General features: G+C 45.2%; 1 protein-coding gene and 1 non-coding gene across 6 annotated transcripts in view; both read right to left on the minus strand.

The window, feature by feature from the left end:
• Nucleotides 1-23680, minus strand: part of POLN (DNA polymerase nu) — a 140880-nt gene that overhangs the window by 88030 nt on the left and 29170 nt on the right. For all 5 annotated transcript variants that reach the window (XM_066384780.1, XM_066384777.1, XM_066384778.1 and 2 more), the window contains exons 6-11: nucleotides 22192-22349; nucleotides 19641-19709; nucleotides 18323-18383; nucleotides 17537-17601; nucleotides 3042-3125; nucleotides 2634-2729 (exon numbers count right to left, since the gene is read on the minus strand). In XM_066384780.1, coding sequence (XP_066240877.1) covers nucleotides 2634-2729; nucleotides 3042-3125; nucleotides 17537-17601; nucleotides 18323-18383; nucleotides 19641-19709; nucleotides 22192-22349 — 533 coding nt within the window. The remainder of the gene's footprint in view (nucleotides 1-2633; nucleotides 2730-3041; nucleotides 3126-17536; nucleotides 17602-18322; nucleotides 18384-19640; nucleotides 19710-22191; nucleotides 22350-23680) is intronic.
• Nucleotides 20627-20702, minus strand: TRNAA-UGC (transfer RNA alanine (anticodon UGC)). The gene has a single exon. It is a non-coding gene; the product is annotated as a tRNA-Ala (tRNA).

The following is a 23680-nucleotide window of genomic DNA, read 5'->3' on the forward strand; positions in this document are numbered from 1 at the left end:
CTCTGTGGGAAGTCTCCAGAGGAGGAAAGGGCGGGGCAGGAACCCTGGCGGTTAGCGTGCTCAGTGGGGGCTGGGAGCGCAGAGGGCACAAGGCCAGAAAAGGGGCAGGGCCAGATCCACAAGGCTGTGGGACACGCTCAAGAGCTTGGATTTTATTCTACGTGCTCCAGAAAACCACTGGAGAGTCAAGTCACAGCAGTGGCATGGTTTTTCTAGTGCTTTAGAAGACCACCTGCCTGGATATAATAAATAACCAGCAGCTGTAAAAGCAACAGGTGAAAGACTGCTCAGAAAGGCCTGGAGGAATCCAAGTGGGAAAGACAGAGGTGGTGACAGTGAAGATGGAGGAATGCAGGCCAACTCAAGACATTTTTAGCAATTCACTTTTTACTTTTATTTCCTTTTTATTTAGTGAGAGGAGGGGAGGCAGAGAGAGACTCCCACATGTGCTCCAACCAGGGTCCACTCAGCAAGCCCATCAGGGGCGATGCTCTGCCCATCTAGGGCGTTGTTCTGTTGCAACCGGAGCCATTCTAGCGCCTGAGGATGGAGGCCGTGGAGCCATCCTCAGTGCCCGGGCCAACTTTGCTCCAGTGGAGCCTTGGCTGTGGGAGGGGAAGAGAGAGACAGAGAGGAAGGAGAGGGGGAGGGGTGGAGAAGCAGATGGGCGCTTCTCCTGTGTGCCCTGGCCGGGAATCAAACCCAAGACATCCACACACTGGGCCGATGTTCTACCACTGAGACAACTGGCTCGGGCCTCAAGACACTTTGAAGGTAGGGATTATAAGGCTTGCTGTGGGGTGAGGCTGAAAGAAAAGCAAAGATGACTCCTAGGTGTTTGGATGAAGAAGCAATAATAATGGCTACGACTTGGTTTTTGAGAGTTTATATGTCAGACATGTTCCTAAATACTTTTTACACATGCACACACACACACACACACACACGCTTGCTGAATCCTCACGAGATCCTAGTAGGGAGATTACTATTGTAATTCTTCTTCTAAAAATCAGGAAACTGAGGCACAAAGCAGTCAAGTATTATGGCCCAGGTTGTGCAGGTGGACATGGTGACTGACCCCACTGCTCTTGCCTCCCCACTGCTGGTTCCTGAGGACATGGAGAAGGACAGGCCATTTACTGAGGTGGGGAAGAGGACAAACTCAGGTCCCTGCAGTGGAACCTGGCTCCACAGCAGTCCATGACACACTTGACTGGCCACCGGAGCCCCTTGGGGCTAGGTGTGGGTACAGTCAGCAAGCAAGGGGCTCTGCCAGGGCTGAGATAGACAGAAAACGGCATGACTGAGCAGCAATATGCATGGAGGAATCTAGAAGGAAACTTTCCCCTGCTGCAAGGCCAGGGGCTGGATAAGGCACAGGAAGCACAAACCGGGTCCCCGCAGCTGGTTCTCAGCAGAGGAACATGAAGGCACTGACCTCCGCTCTGCCTGTCTTCAGTAGTATCACCTACTGGATTCTGAATATCTGTTTATACTCTGACCCTCCCCTAGAGTACAATCTCACCACTCCATCACTTAAAAATGGAACTGCCTTATGACCCAGCGATTCCACTTCTGGGAATGTATCTGAAGAAACCTGCAACACTAGTTTGAAAGTATGTACGCACCCCTATGTTTACTGCAGCATTATTTACAATAGCAAGATATGAAAGCAGTCCAAGGGCCCATCAGTGAATGAGTGGATAAAAAACTTGTGGTATATTTACATAATGGAATACTACTTGGCCAGAAATCTTACCCTTTGTGAGGGCATGGATGGACCTGGAGAGCATTATGCTAAGTGAAATACGCCAGTCCGAGAAAGGCAAGTACCGTATGATTTCACCTATATGTGTTATTTAATTAACAAAATGAACTAACAAACAAAATAGAAACAGACTCACAGATACAGAAAGCACACTGACAGCTGTCAGAGGGGAGAGGAATTGGGGGCTGGTTGAAAAAAGTGAAGGGATTAAGCGAAAAACAAAAAAAAAAACCCAAAACAAACTCATTAATGTGGTGATTACCAGAGGGAAAGAGGGGGTGGGCGCGGACGAGGGTAAGGGGGATAAATGGTGATGGAAGGAACGCTTGACTTGAGGTGGAGAAAGAACACACAGTGCAGTGTACAGATGACGCGTGCTAGAACTGTACCCCTGACACCTATGTCACTTTGTTAACCTGTGTCACCCCAGTACATTCACTTAAAAGTAATTTAAAATGTAAAAAAAAAAAAAGTATTCTTCTCAAGAGAAGGGTAGCTAAAGTGTTCTAACATGAAGGCGGTGAGAGGAGAAGACTGAAAACCATTCTCATGTCCAGTCTGTTGTTGGGGCATTCAACAGAGAGCACGTGTCCAAATTGTCAAGAATTTGGTTTTCAGAGCAAAATTCCACCAACTTATTCTTTGTTAGAATCCAGCCAACTGGTTGTTTCTGGAAAGTGGTACCGCAGCCTCTTTCTCCTTGGTTCATAACTATATGGAAGGGCAGCAACCTTGGGGTGGGAGCAATGATCAGCTTGAACCGCTCGGCCTGGGCTTGGCCAACACGTCCTGCCGCAGGAGGCGGGCAGGTGCGACAGAGACGCGCTGTTGTTTCAAAAGCATGGGGGCAGTTTTCGAACCTTACCACGGCTTCGGATGTGGACAGGTGTCTCTGCAGCCCCGTCTTGGGAAGAGCCTCCACTGGACTCAGCAGGTGCAGCTTTAGTTTGCCAAAGAGGATCTTGAACAGAAGAATTTTCACGTGCGCAGAGAGGGTCCCAGAGGGGAGAGAAACCAAACATTGCTGTAACAGAGTCAAAGCCTCCGGCCAAGGAAGACATACCCAGTCCACGGTACAAAAAGCGTCAATTCTGATTTAGCACTTTTCTTGGGCTTAAAAGCTTTGAAGCAATGACTCTCAATGTGAGAGAAAATGAACCTATATCTTTTTCAGATAACCAACAGAAAACAGTATATATAAATTCAGAATAAGTATCCCTTTAACCCCTGAATAAGAATTATATTTTATAAAAGAACCAAAATGTAGCTTTACCTCTCGAAGCTGATTACTACTTGTTACAAGAAACTGTTCTCCTGCAACAAAATGGGCTTCTTGTTCCAATTCCTTGAGACGAGACTGTGAATGTGATAAACACAATCTCATTAACATATTAAGATGATTGTATTTGTTCATCAAACAGTTCCCAACAAAGGCCCTTATAAAAATAAAAATACATATCTTATATGTTAAAAATACGTATTTTGACTCATGGTGGAATACTCAGAATCACTCCCCCCAAACCTAAGGAAACAAACCAAAAGAAGCAAAAATGGTAAAATAGTCACAAAAATGAGGGAGGAAAAAAGGATCCAGCATCATATTATAAACATCAAAACGTCCCTTTGGCTCAGTGGTAGAGCGTCGGCCTGGCGTGCAGGAGTCCTGGGTTCGATTCCCGACCAGGGCACACAGGAGAAGCACCCATCTGCTTCTCCACCCCTCCCCCTCTCCTTCCTCTCTGTCTCTCTTCCCCTCCCGCAGCCAAGGCTCCATTGGAGCAAAGATGGCCTGGGCGCTGGGGATGGCTCCTTGGCCTCTGCCCCAGGCGCTAGAGTGGCTCTGGTCTCAACAGAGCGACGCCCCAGAGGGGCAGAGCATCGCCCCCTGGTGGGCAGAGCGTCGCCCCCTGGTGGGCATGCGGGAGTCTGTCTGACTGTCTCTCCCTGTTTCCAGCTTCAGAAAAATAAAAAAAACAAAACAAAACAAAAATGTCCCAAATATTCCAAAGCAGAAGAGTTAAGGCCAAACTGCATGGTGACTACAGTGAGGACAGAGATGGCAGCTCTCTGAAGAACCACACCCCCAAACTGGGCCAGAGCACGGGAGAGCGGTGTGAAGCAGGAATGATCCAGGTGAGAAAAACTAAACACACCTTACAAAGCGGCCAGTGAAGACAGTGCTGGGTAGAGCAGTAGGAAGTGCTGGGTTTATAAATCCTTCTCCCCCTCACCATTTTGGTCAGAAGAAAAGTAGAAGGTCAGGACTTAAAAAAAAAAAAATTACCATAGGAGAGCCCTGGCCAGACGGCTCAGTTGCTTAGAGCATTGTCCCAAAGTGCAGAGGTTACTGGTTCGATCCCTGGTCAGGGCACACACAGGAACAGATCGATGTTCCTGTCTCTCTCTCTCTCTCTCTCTCTCTCTCTCTCTCTCCCCCCTCCTCTCTCTAAAATCAATAAATAAATTTTTTTTTAAAATTATCATAAAAGAAGAGAGCTGAGTTTAAATCAACTAATTCCGGCAAAATATCATCTGCATTCTACCTTTTATCAGACAAGAACAGCCTTTAGGCTGAAATTACAAAAGAAGTTTACAAATAGAAGCCAGAGAAACTAGGATTGGGACAAATATAACACAAAAAAGTGGTATCTGAGCAATAAGAAGAACCCAGGAACTGCCTCAGTTAAACCATGCCAAAACTCTGACTTACAGAAACAAAAGACAAAAAGAAAAGCAAGGAACAAAGCATGAAAAGACAGACAATGGGTCCCTTCAGGAATAAGTCATACTTTAGGAAACAAAATATTCAGTAACAAATTGTTTAATCTCAATAAAGAGAGAACATGAGCTTCCAGTTAAAATGGCACAATAAATTCACACATTAATGTAGCCCTTGTGTTTAAGCACACAGCAGTATGGGTAAGTATAAATAAAGAAAAACAAAAAGACAGATAGCTTCAAACAAAACAAAACATAAACATCTCTTCAGAGTAGAACTACAAAGCAGTGGACAGAGCTGAGGCCAAAACCCAGCTGGGTGCCAGGGCCAGTGGCCAGCAGCCAGGCTGGAGGCCCCGTCATGCTAAGGAACAGGGAATTTCTTCAGTAAGCTGGGGTCAGGTGGTATCAGTTACCTGCTGCACAGAGCAAACTGCTCCAAAGCAATCCCCATGTGTTTGCTCCCATTTCTGCCGGTCGGCAGTCTGGGTAGGGCTCAGTCTGGGTAGGGCTCAGTCCGGGTAGGGCTCAGTCTGGGTAGGGCTCAGTCCGGGTAGGGCTCAGTCTGGGTAGGACTCAGCCGTGTGCTTGTGCTGGCCTCTCAGCTTCAGGGCTGAAACTGCTTTCATTAGAGTGTTTTCAAACATGTAGCTTATTTTAAAAATTGTGCTAACTGGCTTTTTCTTATTGATAGGAGCTCTCTGTAGACTCTGCATGTTAGTCCTTTGTCATACGCATTAGGAACAGAATAAAAATCCAAGCAGTCTTTTAAAAAGTAGATTGAAAAACTTCCTATGGAAATACAAACAACCTAGAATAGCCAATATCACGCAGAAGAGTAACAAAGATGGAAGACACCCTCTAGGATATCAAGCATATTATAAAGCTATAGTAATAAGCCAGGGAAATATTAGCACAAGGATAGAAACCAAGGAAACAGAAGAGAGTCCAGGAAAGAGCCCCATACACACAGTGACATGTGATTTATGAAGAAGACACTGTACTCCCCCCCCCTTATGCACCAAGGATATGTTCCAAGACCCCAGCGGATGAATGAAACTGTAGATAGTACTGAAACCTATATATACTGTTTTTCCTACGTATATACATATATACCTACCTGTGATAATGCTTAATTTCTAAATTAGGTACAGTAAGCGATTAACAACAATAACTAATAATAAAATAGAACGATCATAACAATATACTATGATAAAAGTTATGTGACTGTGGTCTCTCTCTCACCTTATTGTACTGCACTCACTTTTTCACTTAAAGAAAGCACTTTAGCCCTGGCCGGTTTGCTCAGTGGTAGAGCGTTGGCCTGGCGTGCAGAAGTCCCGGGTTCGATTCCCGGCCAGGGCACACAGGAGAAGCGCCCATCTGCTTCTCCACCCCTCCCCCTCTCCTTCCTCTCTGTCTCCCTCTTCCCCTCCCACAGCCAAGGCTCCATTGGAGCAAAGTTGGCCCGGGCGCTGAGGATGGCTCCATGGCCTCTGCCTCAGGCGCTAGAATGGCTCTGGTTGCAACAGAGCAACGCCCCAGATGGGCAGAGCATCGCCCTCTGGTGGGCATGCCGGGTGGATCCTGGTCAGGCGCATGCGGGAGTCTGTCTGACTGCTTCCCCGTTTCCAACTTCAGAAAAATACAAAAAAAAAAAAGAAAGAAAGAAAGAAAGAAAGCACTTTACAGCCTGTCTTTGGAGTATCAAATTGTCAGCATCACTATTCTCATGCTTTGGGGCCATTGCTAAATAAAATGAGGGTTCCTCGAACACAAGCGCTGTGATCCCACAACAGTCCATCTGATAGCTGGGACGGCTACTAAGGGACCAACAGGAAGGTGTACAGCATGGACATGCTGGACAAAGGGATGATTCATGTCCCAGGTGGGATGGAGGATGGCAGCAAAAGGTCTCATCACAATACTCAGAATAACGTGCAATTTAAAACGTATGAGTTGTTTATTTCTGGAATTTTCCATTTCATATTTTCAAACCATGATTAACTTCAGGTAACTAAAACCATGAAAAGTGAAACTGTGGATAAGGGGAACTACTGTACAAAAACAATTTTGCATTCTATTTTTCCCTTTTGACAGTCTAAGTACTTTGTATTCCACCAAAAAATTTAAGTGAACATAATTTTGAATGATTACATGATTTCTACTGTACTGTTAATATGATCACTTGTTTAACCAACCCTCTACTATTATTGGACCTGTAAGTAATATTTGTTTTTTTAGCTATTATAAATAATATCACAACGCACATTTTTATAAAAATGTCTATAACAGCTAAAACTAAAACTAATTCAAATCTATCTATAGAAGAGTAGATAAGCAAATTGTTGTACAGGGGTCCTCAGGTTACGACACAGTTCCATTCCTCCAACAGTGATGTAACCCGAATTTTGGTGTAAACTGAAACACACGCTAACACAAATAGAACACTTATTTTTATTTATTTATTTAATTTTTGTATTTTTTCCAAAGTTAGAAGCGGGGAGACAGTCAGACAGACTCCTGCATGCACCCAACTGGGATCCACCTGGCAAGACCACTAGGGGGCGATGCTCTGCCCATCTGGGGTGTTGCTCTGATGTGACCGGAGCCATTCTAGCACCTGAGGCAGAGGCCATGGAGCCATCCTCAGCGCCTGACCAACTTTGCTTCAATGGAGCCTTGGTTGCGGGAAGGAAAGAGAGAGAAAGGAGGGGAGGAAGGGTGGAGAAGTAGATGGGCGCTTCTCCTGTGTGCCCTGGCCAGGAATTGAACCCAGGACTTCCACACTGCTGAGCCAACCGGTCAGGGCCACAAACAGAACACTTATGCTTTTAACAGACAAAACGGCTTAGGTAAGCATACTGTGGGACTCCAACTCTCTCACTCATGTGCCGGGTTACCGCATAATCCTCTGTCTGAGATTACAACACTAACGGCATAAGCTGAAACACTCATGTCTCAACTTTTTAAAGTTTTTATGGGAGTCAGCACCATAAACTCAAAACAGTATGTTGAGACTTTCAGTAATCCGAGAACCCCCTGTACATTCATTTAATGAAACAGAACTTAGCAATATAAAGAAACAAACTATCAATACACAAAACAACACAGATGAGTCTCAAAAGCATTACTTTGAGTGAAAGATACTAGACACAAAAGCAAGTATACTATATGATTCCATTTACATGAACTGCTAGAATGGATTAAATAGACTCTTTATAGAAACAGAAATTAGAACAGTGATTGCCTCTTGGGGATGCTGCTGGGTGTATACATATGTAAACATACATCAAGTGATACACTTAGGAGCTACACCAAGGGGATACTGGGAATACGGCAGAGTAGGAAGCACCTGTGAGGTATGAATCTGTCCCCCTAGCTGGACAACAATGGCAGGGGGCAGTTGGAACTCTACAGTCTGTGGAAGGCTTTCAACTTCCAGGGGAAGATCTGTACAGTATCTGCAGGTTAATTTTGGTAAATTTCGGCTAAGCAGCAGCTACCCACCTCCCACTTCAGCCAGGGGGCAGCAGTTGTGCACATGCAGCTTGCAAAAACCATGGTGGGTAAACAGGACCTTGTCTTCAAATTTCAGGGGTCTGTGAGCTGATGGGTGATTGCCGCTCCTGATATCAAAGATGCAGACAAATTTGGAAGTAACCATTGTTGCTGCAGCTCCACCTCCTTGTTGCAAGCGCTTGAGCCAGCTAAAGTGACTTCTAGGGCATTTAAAGGTCCAGTGCCCTTTTCACCCCCATTCATTTTTAACTTTTTCTCCTTTCAGGAGCCAGATGTTAAAAAACAAGAACATTAAAAAACAATTACACATTCAGGGAAAACTAGAAAGTGACTGTGCATGCCCAATGAGCATCTCAGAGAAGACCTGAGAACACCTCAGGTGATCTCCAACAGAGATAATCTATAGTAAGCAAAGAAACAAAAACACAGATAAACATAACGCAGATGAAGAGCAAACCTCCGGGAAGGGGAAGAGTGTGATTTCCAGAGATACACAGTATTAGGCTCAAATGTCCAGTGTTCAACAAACAATCACAAGGCTACAAAGAAACAGGAAGGTATGGCCCATTCAAAGGAAAAAAAGTCAACAGAAACTATCTCTAAAAAAGACCTGATGGAAGATCTACTAGACAAAAACTTCAAAACAACTGTCTTAAAGATGCTCCAAGACCTAAAGGAAGATGGGGGGTTGGGGGAGGAAGTCAAGGAAACAATTTGTGAACATTTATAGAAAGAGCAATAAAAAGCCAGAAAACATAAAAAGAAACAAAAAAGAAATTATGGAGATGAAAAGTATAATAACTGAAATAAAGTATTCCTTAGAGGGATTCAAAGACAGATTTGGAGAGGCAGAAGAAACAACCAGTGCACTTGAAGAGAAAACAATGGAAATTGTCAAAGCTGAGAAACAGAAAAATGAAGATTGAAGAAAAGTCAACAGAGCCTAAGGAACTTGTAGGCCACCATCAAGCAGGAGAAGAGAGAAAGAAAAGGACAGTGAGAATATTTAGAGAGATAATGGCTGAAGACTTCTCAAATTTAGTAAAGACATGAATGTAAATATCCAAGTAGCTCAACAAACTTCAAATAAGATGAACTCAAAGAGATCAACACCAAGACACATTATAATCAAACTTCCAAAAAACAAAAACAAAGAGAGCATCTTGAAATTAGCAAGAAAGAAATGTCATCACATACAAGGGATTCTCAATATGATTATAAGCAGACTTCTCACCAAAAAACTTCACAGAGGCCAGAATACAGTGGACCAATATATTCAAAATACTAAAAAACAAACAAACTGTCAACCTAGATATTTAATCTGGTAAAACTGTCCTTTAAGAGTGAGAGATAGCCTGACCAGGTGGTGGCACAGCGGATAGAGCATCCACCTGGGATGCTGAGGACCCAGGTTCGAAACCCCAAGATTGTTGGCTTGAGCGAGGGATCACCAGCCTGAACATGGGTCACTGGCTTGAGCATGGGATCATAGACTGATGGTCGCTGGCTTGAGCCCAAAGGTCACTGGCTTGAAGCCCAAGGTCACTGGCTTGAGCCTAAGGTCACTGTCTTGAGCAAGGGGTCACTGGCTTGGCTTAAGCACCCCCCCCACACTGTCTCTTACATGCTGTCAAGGCATGTATGAGAAGCAATCAATAAACAAATAAAATGAAGTAAAGATGAGTTGATGCTTATTATCTCTCTCCTCACCACCCCCTCCACTATCTCTCTCTCTCTAAAAAATAAATAAATTCAGAAAGCTGTGGAATTTAAAAACACTTTTAGCTTTTTCTATTGATAAATTTTAGGAAGAGAGAACCATTGATTTGTTGTTCCACTTATTCATGCATTCATTGGTTTATTCTTGTAGTGCCCTGACTAGAGATCAAACCCGCAACTTTGGCATATGAGACAATGCTCTAACCAACTGAGCTACCTGGCCAGGGCCAACAACACACTTATTTTATTTTTTTAAGTGAGAGGAGGAGAGATAGACAGACTCCCTCATGCACTCTGATCAGGATCCACCCGGCAACTGCCTGAGGCCAATGCTTGGACCAACCAAGCTATCCTCAGCACCCGGGGTGATGCTTGAACCAATCAAGCCACTGGCTGCAGGAGGGGAAGAGACAGAGAAGGTGGAGAGGAAGGGAGAGAGAAGTAGGGGGTTGTTTCTCAAGTGTGCCCTGACTGGTGATCAAACCTGGGATGTCCACACGCTGGGCCGATATTCTATCCACTGAGCCAACCAGCTAGGGCAAACAACACACTTTTAAACAACCAAAGTATCAAAGAGGAAATCAGAAGGGAATTTATAAATTACTTAGAGATTAACAAAAATGAAATCACAACATAACAAAACTTACGGGACACAGTGAAAGCAGTGCTATGGGGAAAATTTATAGCTATAAATACTTATATAAAAATTGAGAAAGATTTGAAAACAATAACCTAACTTTACAATTTAAGAAACTAGAAAAGAACAGACTAAATCCAGAGTTGGCAGAAGAAAGGAAATAATAAAGATTACAGCAGAAGTAAACAAATAGAGAGTAGAAAAACAATAGAGTAAAATCAATAAAAACAAAAGGTGGTTTTTATTTTTTTATTTTTTATTTTTTTGTATTTTTCTGAAGCTGGAAACAGGGAGAGACAGTCAGACAGACTCCCGCATGCGCCCGACCGGACCCACCCGGCACGCCCACCAGGGGCAACGCTCTGCCCACCAGGGGGCGATGCTCTGCCCCCCTGGGGCATCGCTCTGCCGCGACCAGAGCCACTCTAGTGCCTGGGGCAGAGGCCAAGGAGCCATCCCCAGCGCCTGGGCCATCTTTGCTCCAATGGAGCCTTGGCTGCGGGAGGGGAAGAGAGAAACAGAGAGGAAGGAGAGGGGGAGGGGTGGAGAAGCAGATGGGCGCTTCTCCTGTGTGCCCTGGCCGGGAATCGAACCTGGGTCCCCCGCACGGCAGGCTGACGCTCTACCGCTGAGCCAACCGGCCAGGGCAAAAGGTGGTTTTTTTTAAAAAAAAAAGCAATCACTTTCTTTGCTCATCCAGAAGAAGCAATTATTTATCTATTAACGTTTATCATCCAATGGCAGCAATTCAGTCACGTCTTCAGGCTCCACTTCTTTTTTTTTTTTTTTTTTTTTAGATTTTATTTATTCGTTTTTCAGAGAGAGAGGAGAAAGAGAGAGAGAGAGAAGGGGGAGGAGCAGGAAGCATCAACTTCCATACTTGCCTTGACCAGGCAAGCTCAGGGTTTCGAACCGGCAACCTCAGTGTCCCAGGCCGATGATTTATCCACAGGCAGCAGGAATATCTTGAAAGGAATCTTTTTTCCTTTCTGAGCAGTACATCTTAACAGTATCTCAAAATATTCAGGAAACCACGTTGTTAACAGATGTGCTGTGCTCTGGGCTTTATTGTTCCACTTCTAGAGCACAGGCAGAGTCGATTTCGCAAAATTCTTAAGGGCCCTAAGATTTTTGGAATGGTAAGCGAGCACTGGCTTCAATTTAATGTCACTAGTTGTGTTAACTTCACAATAGAGTCTGCCTGTCCTTTGAAATCTTTGAGCCCAGACATTGACTTTCTTCTAGCTATGAAGGTCCTAGATGGCATCTTCTTCCAACATAGGACTGTTTCATCTACATTGAAAATCTGTGGTTTAGTGTAGCCGCCTCCAGTAATTATCTTTGCTGATCTTCTGAATAACCTGCTGCCTCCCCTGGCACTATTATGTTAGGGAGACGGCTTCTTTCCTTAAACCTCATAAACCAACATCTGCTAGCTTCAGAATTTTTTTCTGCAGCTTCCTCACCTCTGTCAGTCTTCACAGAATTGAAGAGGGTTAGGGCCCCGCTCTGGATTAGGCTTTGACTTAAGGCAGGGGTCGGGAACCTATAGCTCGCAGCCAGATGTGGCTCTTTTGATGGCTGCATCTGGCTCGCAGACAAATCTTTAATAAAAAAAATAATGTTAAAAATATAAAAACATTCTCATGTATTACAACCCATTCATTTCCTACCGCTCATGTTCATGGTTGCAGGTGGCTGGAGCCAATCACAGCTGTCCTCCGGGACAACACCAAATTTTTACTGGATATTGCACAACGTACACAGGTCGTTGTATGGCTCTCACGGAATTACATTTTAAAATATATGGCGTCCGTGGCTCTCTCAGCCAAAAAGGTTCCCGACCCCTGACTTAGGGAATGTTGTGGCTGGTTTGATCTATCCAGACCTCTCACACTTTCTCCATGTGAGTGACAGGCTATTTCGCTTTCTTATCACTCATGTGTTGATTGGAAAAGCACTTTTAATTTCCTTCAACGACTTTTCCTTCGCATTCATACTTGTTTGTTTGGTACAAGAAGCCCAGCTTTCAGACTATCTTGGCTTTTGGCAAGCCTTCCTCACCAAGCTTAATCATTTCTAGCTTTTGATTTAAAATGACAGACAGGAGATTCTTCCTCCCTCTTGAACACTTACAGGCCATTGTTGGGTTATTAATTGGCCTGATTTCAATATGGTTTGTGTCTCAGGGAATAGGAGGGCCTGAGGAGATGGGGAGAGATACGAGAATGGCCGATTGGTGGAGCATTGAGAACACACACATTTCTTTTTTTTTTTTTTTTTTTTAATTTTTCTGAAGTTGGAAACGGGGAGGCAGTCAGACAGACTCCCGCATGCGCCTGACCGGGATCCACCCGGCATGCCCACCAGGGGGCGTTGCTCTGCTGCGACCAGGGCCATTCTAGCGCCTGAGGCAGAGGCCATGGAGCCATCCTCAGCACCCGGGCCAACTCTGTTCCAATGGAGCCTTGGCTGCAGGAGAGGAAGAGAGAGACAGAGAGGAAGGAGAGGGGGAGGGGTGGAGAAGCAGATGGGCGCTTCTCCTGTGTGCCCTGGCCGGGAATCAAACCGGGGACTCCTGCACGCCAGGCTGACGCTCTACCACTGAGCCAACCGGCCAGGGCTCTTTTTTTTTTTTAAAGATTTTATTTATTCATTATAGAGAGGGGAGAGAGAGAGAGAAAAGGGGGGAGGAGCAGGTAGCATCAACTCCCATGTGTGCTTTGACCAGGCAAGCCTAGGGTTTTGAACTCGCAACCTCAGCGTTTCCAGGTTGACACTTTATCTAGTGCGCCACTGCACGTCAGGCCGAGAACACACACATTTCAATTAAGTTTGCTGTCTTATACGAATGTGGTTCCTGGCACCCCAAAACAATTAATTACAATGGTAACATCAGAGAGCACTGATCACAGATCACCAAGACAAAAATAATAATGATGAAAAAATCTGAAATATTGTGAGAATTACCAAAATATGACACAAAGACATGAAGTGAGCAAATACCATTGGAAAAATGGTGCTGACAGACATGCTTGAGGAAGGACTGCCATGAACCTTAGATTGTAACAAACACAGTGCCTGTGAAGCACAATAATGCAGAAAGCAATGAAACAAGGTGCTTAGAAAGTATTTAGAAAGTAACTTGACCAAGGAGTTGAAATACTTGCACAATGAACACTACAAAGCATTGCTGAGAGAAATTTAAAAAGACATACTTAAATAAAAACACATTTCATGTTATGGACAGGAAGACTTAACATACTAAGATGTCAATACTACTCAAGTGATCTACAAAGTCAATTCAATCCCTATCGAAATCTAAAGACACTTTTTTCAGAAACAGAAAAATGCATTCTAAAATTCATATGGAATTTCAAGAGACATTGAGTAGCCAAAAGTCATAAAAAGAACAAAACTGGAGGATACATGTCTTAACTTCAAAACTTACTCAAAGCACAGTAACCAAAACTGTACTGGCATAAAGACAGACATGCAGACCCAGGAAATAGAATAGTTTGTTCAGAAATAAGCCCTCACAGCCTGACCTGTGGTGGTGCAGTGGATAAGGCGTCGACCTGGAAATGCTGAGGTTGCCGGTTCGAAGCCCTGGGCTTGCCTGGTCAAGGCACATATGGGAGTTGATGCTTCCTGCTCCTCCCCCCTTCTCTCTCTCTTCCCCTCTCTCTCTCCTTTCTAAAATGAATAAATAAATAAATAAATAAATAAATAAGAAATAAGCCCTCACAGACATAGTCAAATGATTTTTGACAAAGGTGCCAAGGCCATTCAATGGAGAAAGGACTTTCTTTTCAACAAATGGTTCTGGGAAACTGAATAGCCACATGCAGAAGACTGAAGTTGAACCCTTACCTAATATAGATGTGAAATACTCAAAACGGATCAGGGAACTAAATGTAAGACCTAAAACAGTAAAACTCTTAAAAGAAAATAGGATAAACTTTCATGGCATTGGATTTAGCTATGAGTTCTTGGATATGACACCAAAGGCACAGGTAACAAAAGAAAAAATTAGAAAACTTAGACTTCATGAGAATTTTAAAACCATGTACATCAAAAGACACTATCGAAAGAGTAAAAAGGCATCTCACAGAATGGGGGAAAATATTTGCAAGTTGTTTATCTGATAAAGGTTTAATATCCAGAATACATAGAGAACTCTTAAAACTCAAGACAAGATAGAACAATCCAATTAAAAGTGAGCAAAATTTCTTTTTTGTTTTGTTTTGTTTTGTTTTTAAGATTGTATTTATTTATTATAGAGAAGGGGGGGAGGAGCAGGAAGCATCAACTCCCATATGTGCCTTGACCAGGCAACCCCAGGGTTTTGAACCGGCAACCTCAGTATTTCCAGGTTGACGCTTTATCCACTGCGCCACCACAGGTCAGGCAAGCAAAATTTCAATAGACATTTTCCCAAAGAAAATAGACAAATGGCCAATAATCACATGAAAAGTTTCTCAACACCACTAATCATTAGTGAAATGCAAATCAAAACTACAATGAGATTCCACCTCATGCCCATTAAGATAGCTACTGTCAAAAAACAGAAACAAGAGTTAGTGAGGACGTGGGGAAATCAGAACCTTTGTGCACTACTGGGGGAAGGTAAAACGGCACTGCCACTGTAGAAAACAGTATGGCCACTACTCAGAAAATTAAAAACATAATTACCACAAGAATCTAGCAATTCATTTCTGGATATATACTCAAAAGAACTGAAAGCAGGATCTCAAAGAAATATCTGTATACCCATGTTCACCCCAGCATTATTCAATGATAGCTAAAACAGGCAAGCAACCCAAGTTGCCCGCATCCATCAAGACAAAATGGAGTATGCAGATACAGTGGAGTATTACTCAGCCTCAGACAGGAAGGAAATCCTTCCATATGGTACAACATGGGTAAACCTTGAGGACATTATGCTTAGGAAATAAGGCAGTCACAAAAAGACAAACGGATTCCACTTACACGAAATACTTAGAGTAGTCAAAATTATAGAGACAGAAAGTAGATGGAGATTGCCAGGGGCCAGTGGGAAATCCAACTAGGGGAAAGGAGAATAGGGAATTAGTGTTTAATGGGTAGAGAGTTTCAATTTTACAAGAAAACAGTGCCCTTGCTGGCTATGCCAAGGTTGTGGGTTCGATCCCCAGTCAAAGTACATACAAGAATCAACCAATGGAAGTGGAATGACAAATTGATTTTTTCTCTGTCTCTCTCTAAGAAAGAAAAAAGAAGATGATTATAGCTACGGGGTTGGATGGTGACAAAGGCTGTAATACCATTTGAATGTATTTAACACTACTGAAACTGTGTATTTAGAAATACATAAAATGATAAATTTTAGATTAAGTGTATTTTATTACAATAAAGAAAAAAGATTTGTGCCATTCACAGTATATAATTTCTTTTTTTTTATTATTGATTTTTTAGAGAGAGAATGAGGAGCATCAACTCATAGTTGCTTCACTTTAGTTGTTCACTGATTGCTTCTCATACGTGCCTTGACCCAGCAAGACCAGGGTTTTGAACCCATGACCTCAGTGTCCTGTGTTGATGCTCTATCCACTGTGCCACCACAGGCTAGGCTGTAATTTATTTCTTAATTACAAAGTGCATAAAAAGAAAAATCAGTTCCTCAGGTGGATTATAAATCTAAATGCAAAGGCTAATGAAAATATAACATATAAGAATACTTCATGAGCTTGAAATCAGGAAAGATTTCTTAAACAGAGGCAGAAAGTACTAATCCTGAAGAAAAAGATAAATTACACTACATTAAGAATTAAGGACATCTGTTCATCAAGACATCATTATGCGAGTAAAAAGTAAGACAGAGAGGGAGAAGTTGTATGTATCAAGCTTGCAACCAGACGATATTAAGAAGTCCTATTAGCCTGACCTGTGGTGGTGCAGTGGGATAAAGCATAGACCTGGAACACTCAGGTCGCTGGTTCAAAACCTTGGGCTTGCCTAGTCAAGGCACATATGGGAGTTGATGCTTCCTGCTCCTCCCCCCTTCTCTCTCTCTCCTCTCTCTCTAAAAATCAATAAATAAAATATTAAAAAAAAAAAAGAAGTCCTATTAGTCAGTGAAAGAGAAAACCATCAATATAAAAATGGGTACAAAATTTGGGCAGATCCTTTACCAAAAAGAAACTATGAACAGCTACTGATGATATGAGAAGCTATCCAACCTCATTAATAACAAGAAAAATAGAAACCAAAATCGTAATGAGATACCATTACATCCTCACCAAAATGAGGATGAGGAGACGCGATGACAGGATGCTGTGTACACGGCTGGCGGGTGCGACTTGGGAAAGCAGTTAGCTGAGCAATACCATCCCCATGGCCCCTGACTCCCAGCGGCCCAACCCTGCTTTATACCCCAGGGAAGCACGTGCTCGGGCCCCCGACACACACTCAAGGGCGCTGCGTAGCTCCTAACGACTGCAAACTGGAACCAACCGAGATGCCTCTCAACAGCGGGACAGAGTTGTGCGATGGAAGACCACAGTACCAATGACACGAGCATAGCTGAGGCTGAGACCTGGAGGCTGAGGGAAAGTGGTCGGGCACAACTATTAACTTGTAGTTCAAAAGGAAAACAAAAACATATGGTTCAGGCACTGAATGCAGACACTGTAATGAAAAGCAACAATGCAATGACTCCAAACGTCAGGATGAGCTACTACACTGGGGGCAGCAGACGGGGGTTCTGATGGGGAAAGGGCACCCAGGGCTTCTGAGAGTTCTATGCTCTGACCTAGGAGATGGTTATACCCCAGTTTTCTTTAAATGGAACATTTTAATGAATCTTTTCATGCATCTTTATGCATCCCTCTGTATTTTATTTTTATTTTTCATCTTTAGAAAGTTGTGTTTTTGCTTTTTTAAAGAATCTAAGAAACCCATTAATTCCCCTTACCAAACTATAGGGGGCAATGTCCTTACAAGAACCCAATTTAAGAACGTCACTGAGGATCCATTAAGCCTGGTTCACACTCACGTGGGGAGCAACCAGAAACAATGTGTGTTTAACCCTTTCCCCTGCGTGGTCCCCCTCTCGGCATCAGAGAGAGGAACAGATCAACATCGCTCCCGGGAGAAGACTAATAATACAAAGGGTCTCAATCATAACCTACCCCAAGAAGTGCTGAGGTCCTCTCCAAGTCATCCTTGTTCACCTGAATGCTCTGGCTTTCCATCACTGGGGGCCAAAAACCAAAGCAGATAAAATTTGCGTCAATGACTCATTCCTGTGAAAGACGGCAGGGCAGGGAGCAAGCCACACTCCCTAAAGGAGACAATAATGACAGCACCCGCTGCAAGCATACACTGGTAAGGGGTCCCTTAGGGTCAGTATTCAAGCCCGGCCGTGGTGGCAGTGGGCATGGGGACACGCACTGGCCAGGCACACTCTGGACAGAAAGGTTGCCCCTGCCTGTGAGATTGCTGGGCTCTGATCTGCTCTCCTGTACCCCGCAGGACCTGGACAGAGTCGGGGCTGAGAAGCCACAGTCAAAGAGATTCTTGCCACAGTTCCTCTTGGGGGCTCTCACAAACAGTTAAAGGACAGCACACCAGGACCCGACAACTGCTGACATGTACAATCCACACTGCTGCTCTCAGGAGCCAGGGAGTCAGGAGGAGGGTGGTCCCTTGGCCAGGGCACCCAGAATGTGGCACACAGACAATACAGAAAAGATGTCATACAACCAAAATGTCAGAAACTGCTGAACCCTCTCCACCAAGAGGTGACATGGTCCAAGCACTCTTGTCACAGAAAGGGAAAATACAGAGCTTGTTACCCCTCCTCAGTGCCCGGTGGGATGCTCTACTTACCCCTAAGTAACAGAATCACAGTCAGTCCACACAAGGTAAAGAATTCTCTAGAAAGATGAGTATACATAATCTTTACAGTAGCTTACCTGCCAAAATTGGTATCAGAGGGAGCTCCAAAGTACAAAATAGTTGCCACAGACCATAAACCTGTTTCATAGGAAGAAATATCGATGTCACTTTTAAAGGATTATTTCTACCTGCACTGGGCTGAGCCAGATTTCAGGCACTCCCGCAGTGGACAGAGTTGGCTTCCCACCCAACAGCCTCTCCTCTCCTGGCCCCCTTCCTAGTAAAAGTCCCGTTTCCTTCAAGTGTCCTACTGTATTTACCAAGACCTGGTAGGGATATCTGGAAATAGGACAAGACACCCTACTCCCAATTCCCTTTAATTTTTTTAATTTTTAAGTGATTTAGGTACGTATTTATGAACGTTTAGGCTTCCATTTTAATTTCAGAATAGGTTAACTAAATTTCCAAAAGTTTGACTAAATTTTTCATTGACTTCATAGATAAATGTGAGAAGTGAGATCTTTATATTGGGTCATGTCCACCCAAAGCGTGAAACACCTCTGCATTTTTCAGAACGCCTCCCACGCTCTCTCCCAGAGTCTCCATCCCTTTTCTTCCTGCCTGCTGCCAGCTGAGGGTCCTTGGCCTCATCTGTTCTCCCACGACCCTCACGTTCTCGACCTGCCCCTGCAGGCCCCTTTCTGCCCTGCTAACGCCCTCCAGGCCGCACCACCTGGGCTCCTTCTCTGCTCTCTGGGTGGCGGGAGGAGAGAGAAGTGGGGTTCCTCTTGTCACCTGCCTGCAGCCCAGCCGCCCACAGTGTATGGCTGGCTGTACTCCTCTGCCTGCAGCCACAGCTTCTGCTGTGGCCACTATAGGGCCACTGCTCTCCCAGGTCCTGGTACCATCTGGTTCTTCAAGCCCAGGGGTGGGAAAGCTTCTAGTCAGCACTATCCCTGGAGGCTTCTACATTCTGGGCTGAGAAGCCTGCCTATGCCTATACACAGTCCCTTCATTCAACTCTTCTTGATTAAATGCCCTCCACTTCCCAATGGGATAGAGTGAAGCTGTGTCCGTTCCACCATTAACTAAAATTACTCTCAGCTTTGATGTTGACGGCAACATTAGAAACGTTCCCATTGAATTGGAGGCTTTTAAAAAGTGTTACAATTGTGGCTAACCTATAGAAAATATTTTAAAAACTTCAGGTCATATCATCTGGACTGCCCCTTTATGAGTGATGTAGGTTAACCTGGCCTTAGAACTCAATGTTTTCTTTCCTGCCCATTGGAGACAGTCTGGGCATTGCTTCCTGTGAGCACGGATGCCAATGACACACAGCTGGATGACCAGTGCAGAAGAGCACCTGTTCACAGAAGTGATAAAATGCCTTACCTTCAGCTGAGAGCAAAGGTCCATCGTAAGCCTGTAGAGTATCCTCAGATTCGCACATACATTCTGATTCTTTCAAAGACCAAAAGAATAAAAAATTAGGCAAACATGGCAGCAAAAATCATCACAATCTAGGAAGTGGCACAACTCACAGAAATGCTTACAAGCTAGGTCACACATGTCTTTCCATGGCAGGCATCACATATATGTGGCATCACCCATCACTTCAAGTCGACAAGTTCAATACTACAGAGTGTACTTATTTTTTTTAAGATGAGAGAGGGAGAGATAGTGAGGAAGACTCCCCTATGCACCCTGACTGGGATCCACCTGGCAACCCTGTCTGGGGGTTGATGCTCAAGTATTGAGCTATTTTTAGCACCCAAGGCTGTCATGCTCCAACAGAGCTATCCTCAGTACCTGAGGCTAAGCTCAAACCAGTTGAACCACTGGCCATGGGAGGGGAAGAGGGACAGAGGAGGCAGTGGGGGAGAAGCTGATAGTCGCTTCTCCTGTGTGCCTTGACTTGGAATCAAGCCTGGGATGTCCGTACACCAGGCCGACGACCTATTCACTGAGCCACCAGCCAGGGCCCAGAACGTACTTCTTAATGAGCAAATGCAAGCTACCTATGGTTTTTTTTGTTTGTTTGTTTTTTTCTTTCTTTTTTTTTTTTTTTTTTCCATTTTTCTGAAGCTGGAAACAGGGAGAGACAGTCAGACAGACTCCCGCATGCGCCCGATCGGGATCCACCCAGCACGCCCACCAGGGGCGACGCTCTGCCCACCAGGGGGCGATGCTCTGCCCATCCTGGGCGTCGCCATGTTGCGACCAGAGCCACTCTAGCGCCTGGGGCAGAGGCCACAGAGCCATCCCCAGCGCCCGGGCCATCTTTGCTCCAATGGAGCCTCGGCTGCGGGAGGGGAAGAGAGAGACAGAGAGGAAAGCGCGGCAGAGAGGTGGAGAAGCAAATGGGCACTTCTCCTGTGTGCCCTGGCCGGGAATCGAACCCGGGTCCTCCGCACGCAAGGCCAACGCTCTACCGCTGAGCCAACCGGCCAGGGCCCAAGCTACCTATCGTTTGACACTTTCTTCTCAATCCAATTTTTTTCCTCGTTCTATAGGCAATGAGCCACAAAGAAGCCAAGTGTCCAAAGTATAAAGATTACATGGTGACAAAGACAGGAGGATGCAGCCCTGGCCTCTGGGCTCCCGCAGTCTCCATCCCCCACGAGCGAGCAGAGCAGCCACGCTGCCACACTCCACAGGCACTCTCCAGTCTTCCCTGGGTGACACACACACACAGGGTCTGGGAGGGGGACAGACAGTGTCTGTGTTCAACTGACAAACAGGTTGGTGGCATGAGTCTTAGCCCCTGACCCCAGTCTAATTCTCCCCCCTCACCCCGAGCCCTGGCATCTGCCACGTGACGGCCCCGACTACAGGCTAGTCAGACGCGCGTCCCTGTCCAAGGCCCCATGGGGGAGACAAGTCCTGCATGTAAGGCAGGTTAGCTACACACACGTGGGCATGTTTCCTGTCAGACCTGGGCGTGGCTCCCGTGAATGTCTGGGCAGGGGTCGCTAGGAGCTCATCCACCTGAATGAGCTTATTGTATAGAACCGAAAGTGCTGCAACTACAAGCTGATGTCTCTCATCTCTCTCCCTTTCTGTCTGTCTCTGTCGCTCTCTCTCTGCCTCTCTCATTGAAAAATAATATTAATTAACTAATTAATTAATGGGCAGTGAGCTTCCGCACTTTCGACAGCGAGCCCATGAGACACAGACAGGGTATGAAATGAGGGCAGGAAGCAAGCCCCCAGCTCAGGGAGGCAGGCACAGCAGGCAGGCTCACACCGCCACCTGCTTTGCTCCCCAGGTTGCCACCCCCAACATCAGTGCCTCCACTGCCCTCAGCATGTTCTTCTAATCATGCATTTGATCCGCAGCTGTTAACTTTCACTGTGGATACCTAAAAGAAGTGGCCCAACCGTGGCCCCTGCTGCTCCCACTGGGACACCGAGACACAGACACTGCTGCGGGGCCGTCTGTTCTCCCTTGCTGGGCTCCAGGCAGGGTTCCAGAGCAGCGAGCGCCCTTGTGTGTCCAGCCAACAGCTCCTCGCGACCGGATGTCTCTCTAGAAGGCAGCTGAGGACAGAAGAGGGGCCGCCCCGGGCCCTCTGCTGTGGCTGCCACGTCACCAGCACTGAGAATTCATAAACAGACAGCTCTCTGCTTCCAGACAGGGGACTCTCTGACACCAGACACTCCATTTAGAAGGTCCCTCCGTGCATGGAGGGCCCAGGAACAGTTAGTTCCACAAAGGAACAGAAATGGCCCGTCCTGATTCATACCCTCTACCAGAAATGTCAAGGCAAACAGCATGTGTGATGAATAAGTAATAATGAATGCTGGCAACAATTTTTTACCACTGGACTGTCTCTGAAGTAGAAAGAGTTTCTAAAGAAAAAGTTAGGGCCGTATTAATGCTGATAAAATCTTATCAGAAAACAACTCACATTCGGAAAAAAAAAAAAAAGAAAACAACTCACCACAATACTTCTTGAGGAATTTTCATAGGTGCTTCTCACGTTAACTGTGATGGAGTTTTCAAGGTATTTTGCCACCAAATCTTCAAAAGAGGGTGCAGCATCAGTGGGATCTATAAGCCACGCAGCAATTCTAGGATCTAGTCCTACAAAACCAGCAACTGAAGAGAAAAAGCTCATTTAACCAGTCTAAAGTAATAAGAATTACGCATTTTTCGGCTTTTACAACAACGTTCTCAAGGTTCAAATTAGTGACCATATAGTATTAACATCCCCTCAAATTACAGAGCTAAGTACCAAAAGGTGTTCTGCTGGTAATAAGGAATTTCAATTTTATTTATTTATTTTGAGAAAGAGGACGGGAGAGAGAGCAGGAGGGAAAGAGGCACCACTTAGTTGTGTCATTGATCGCTTTCGTATGTGCTCTGACCGAGGCTGGAACCCGCAACCAGCAACCTCGTCGCTCCAGGGGTGATGCTCTGCCCACTGCGCCACCAGCTGGCCTCCACAAACCCCAGTTGCACAAGGCCAATCTCCATGGGAATTGATCCGAAATACCCAAAAGGGTAGAGACTCCAAACCAACCTGAAATTTGGATCTCTCAGAATGTTAAAAGAGATGCAAGTCAGAATCCTCAGCCATACCTCCTGCTTCCTCTTCTCCCCTCTCTCTCCCGCTCCCACGCCTCTCACTTCCCCGGGCACCTCTCCCCCTTCTCCTTCGCCCCTTCATATTCTCAGTGGCGTCTGTCAACATAACCACTCTTATTTACTTATTTTTATTTTTAGAAAGACAGAGAGAGGAAGGGAAGGAAAGGGGGAGGGGAGAGAGAGAGAGAGTGAGAGTGAAACGGAGAGGAAAGCATTCATTTGTCCCAATTATCTGTGCAATCACTGGTTGCTTCTTGTATGTGCCCTGCATGAGGACCGAATCCACAACCTTGATGTTTCAGAACAATCCTCCAACCGACTGAGCTAACCGGCCACAGCTCAACATAACCGCTCTTTAAATTTTCTCCTCTCCTCCTGCCTCTAGGGCTGGGCTGCCTTCACAGGCCACCGCTAGCCCTGCATGGCATCAGGGTACCCAGGGACCCAGTATCATGGGCAGAAGGCAGAGCGGTGAGGAGCTGCCTGAGCACACAGCATCAGGTTCTGGGGAGGGCAGGCAGGGAGTGTGAGGTCAAGACGCTGGACACGCTGGGCATGTGCCCTGACGTGAGGACATCTGGGAGACAGCTGGATATGTGAAAATAGCCAGTGACACCAGCCTGGGAGCCTGGGAGGTCATGTCCCCCCAAGTGTTAGTTTTCCTATCTAAAAACTGGGTGAAAAGAGTGCTGTGTATACATGTGAGACATATGTGAAGGTATTTTTTACAAAATAAGAATGATATTTTCTAAATAGGTACATTTTAGTACCAGAGTATTTTAGACACAGAGGGGGAGTTATAAAAGGCTGGGGAGCAAGTAAATTAAATTTGAACCCATAGT

The sequence above is a fragment of the Saccopteryx leptura genome, chromosome 5 (genome assembly GCF_036850995.1).
Source record: "Saccopteryx leptura isolate mSacLep1 chromosome 5, mSacLep1_pri_phased_curated, whole genome shotgun sequence".
Lineage (NCBI taxonomy): Eukaryota > Metazoa > Chordata > Mammalia > Chiroptera > Emballonuridae > Saccopteryx > Saccopteryx leptura.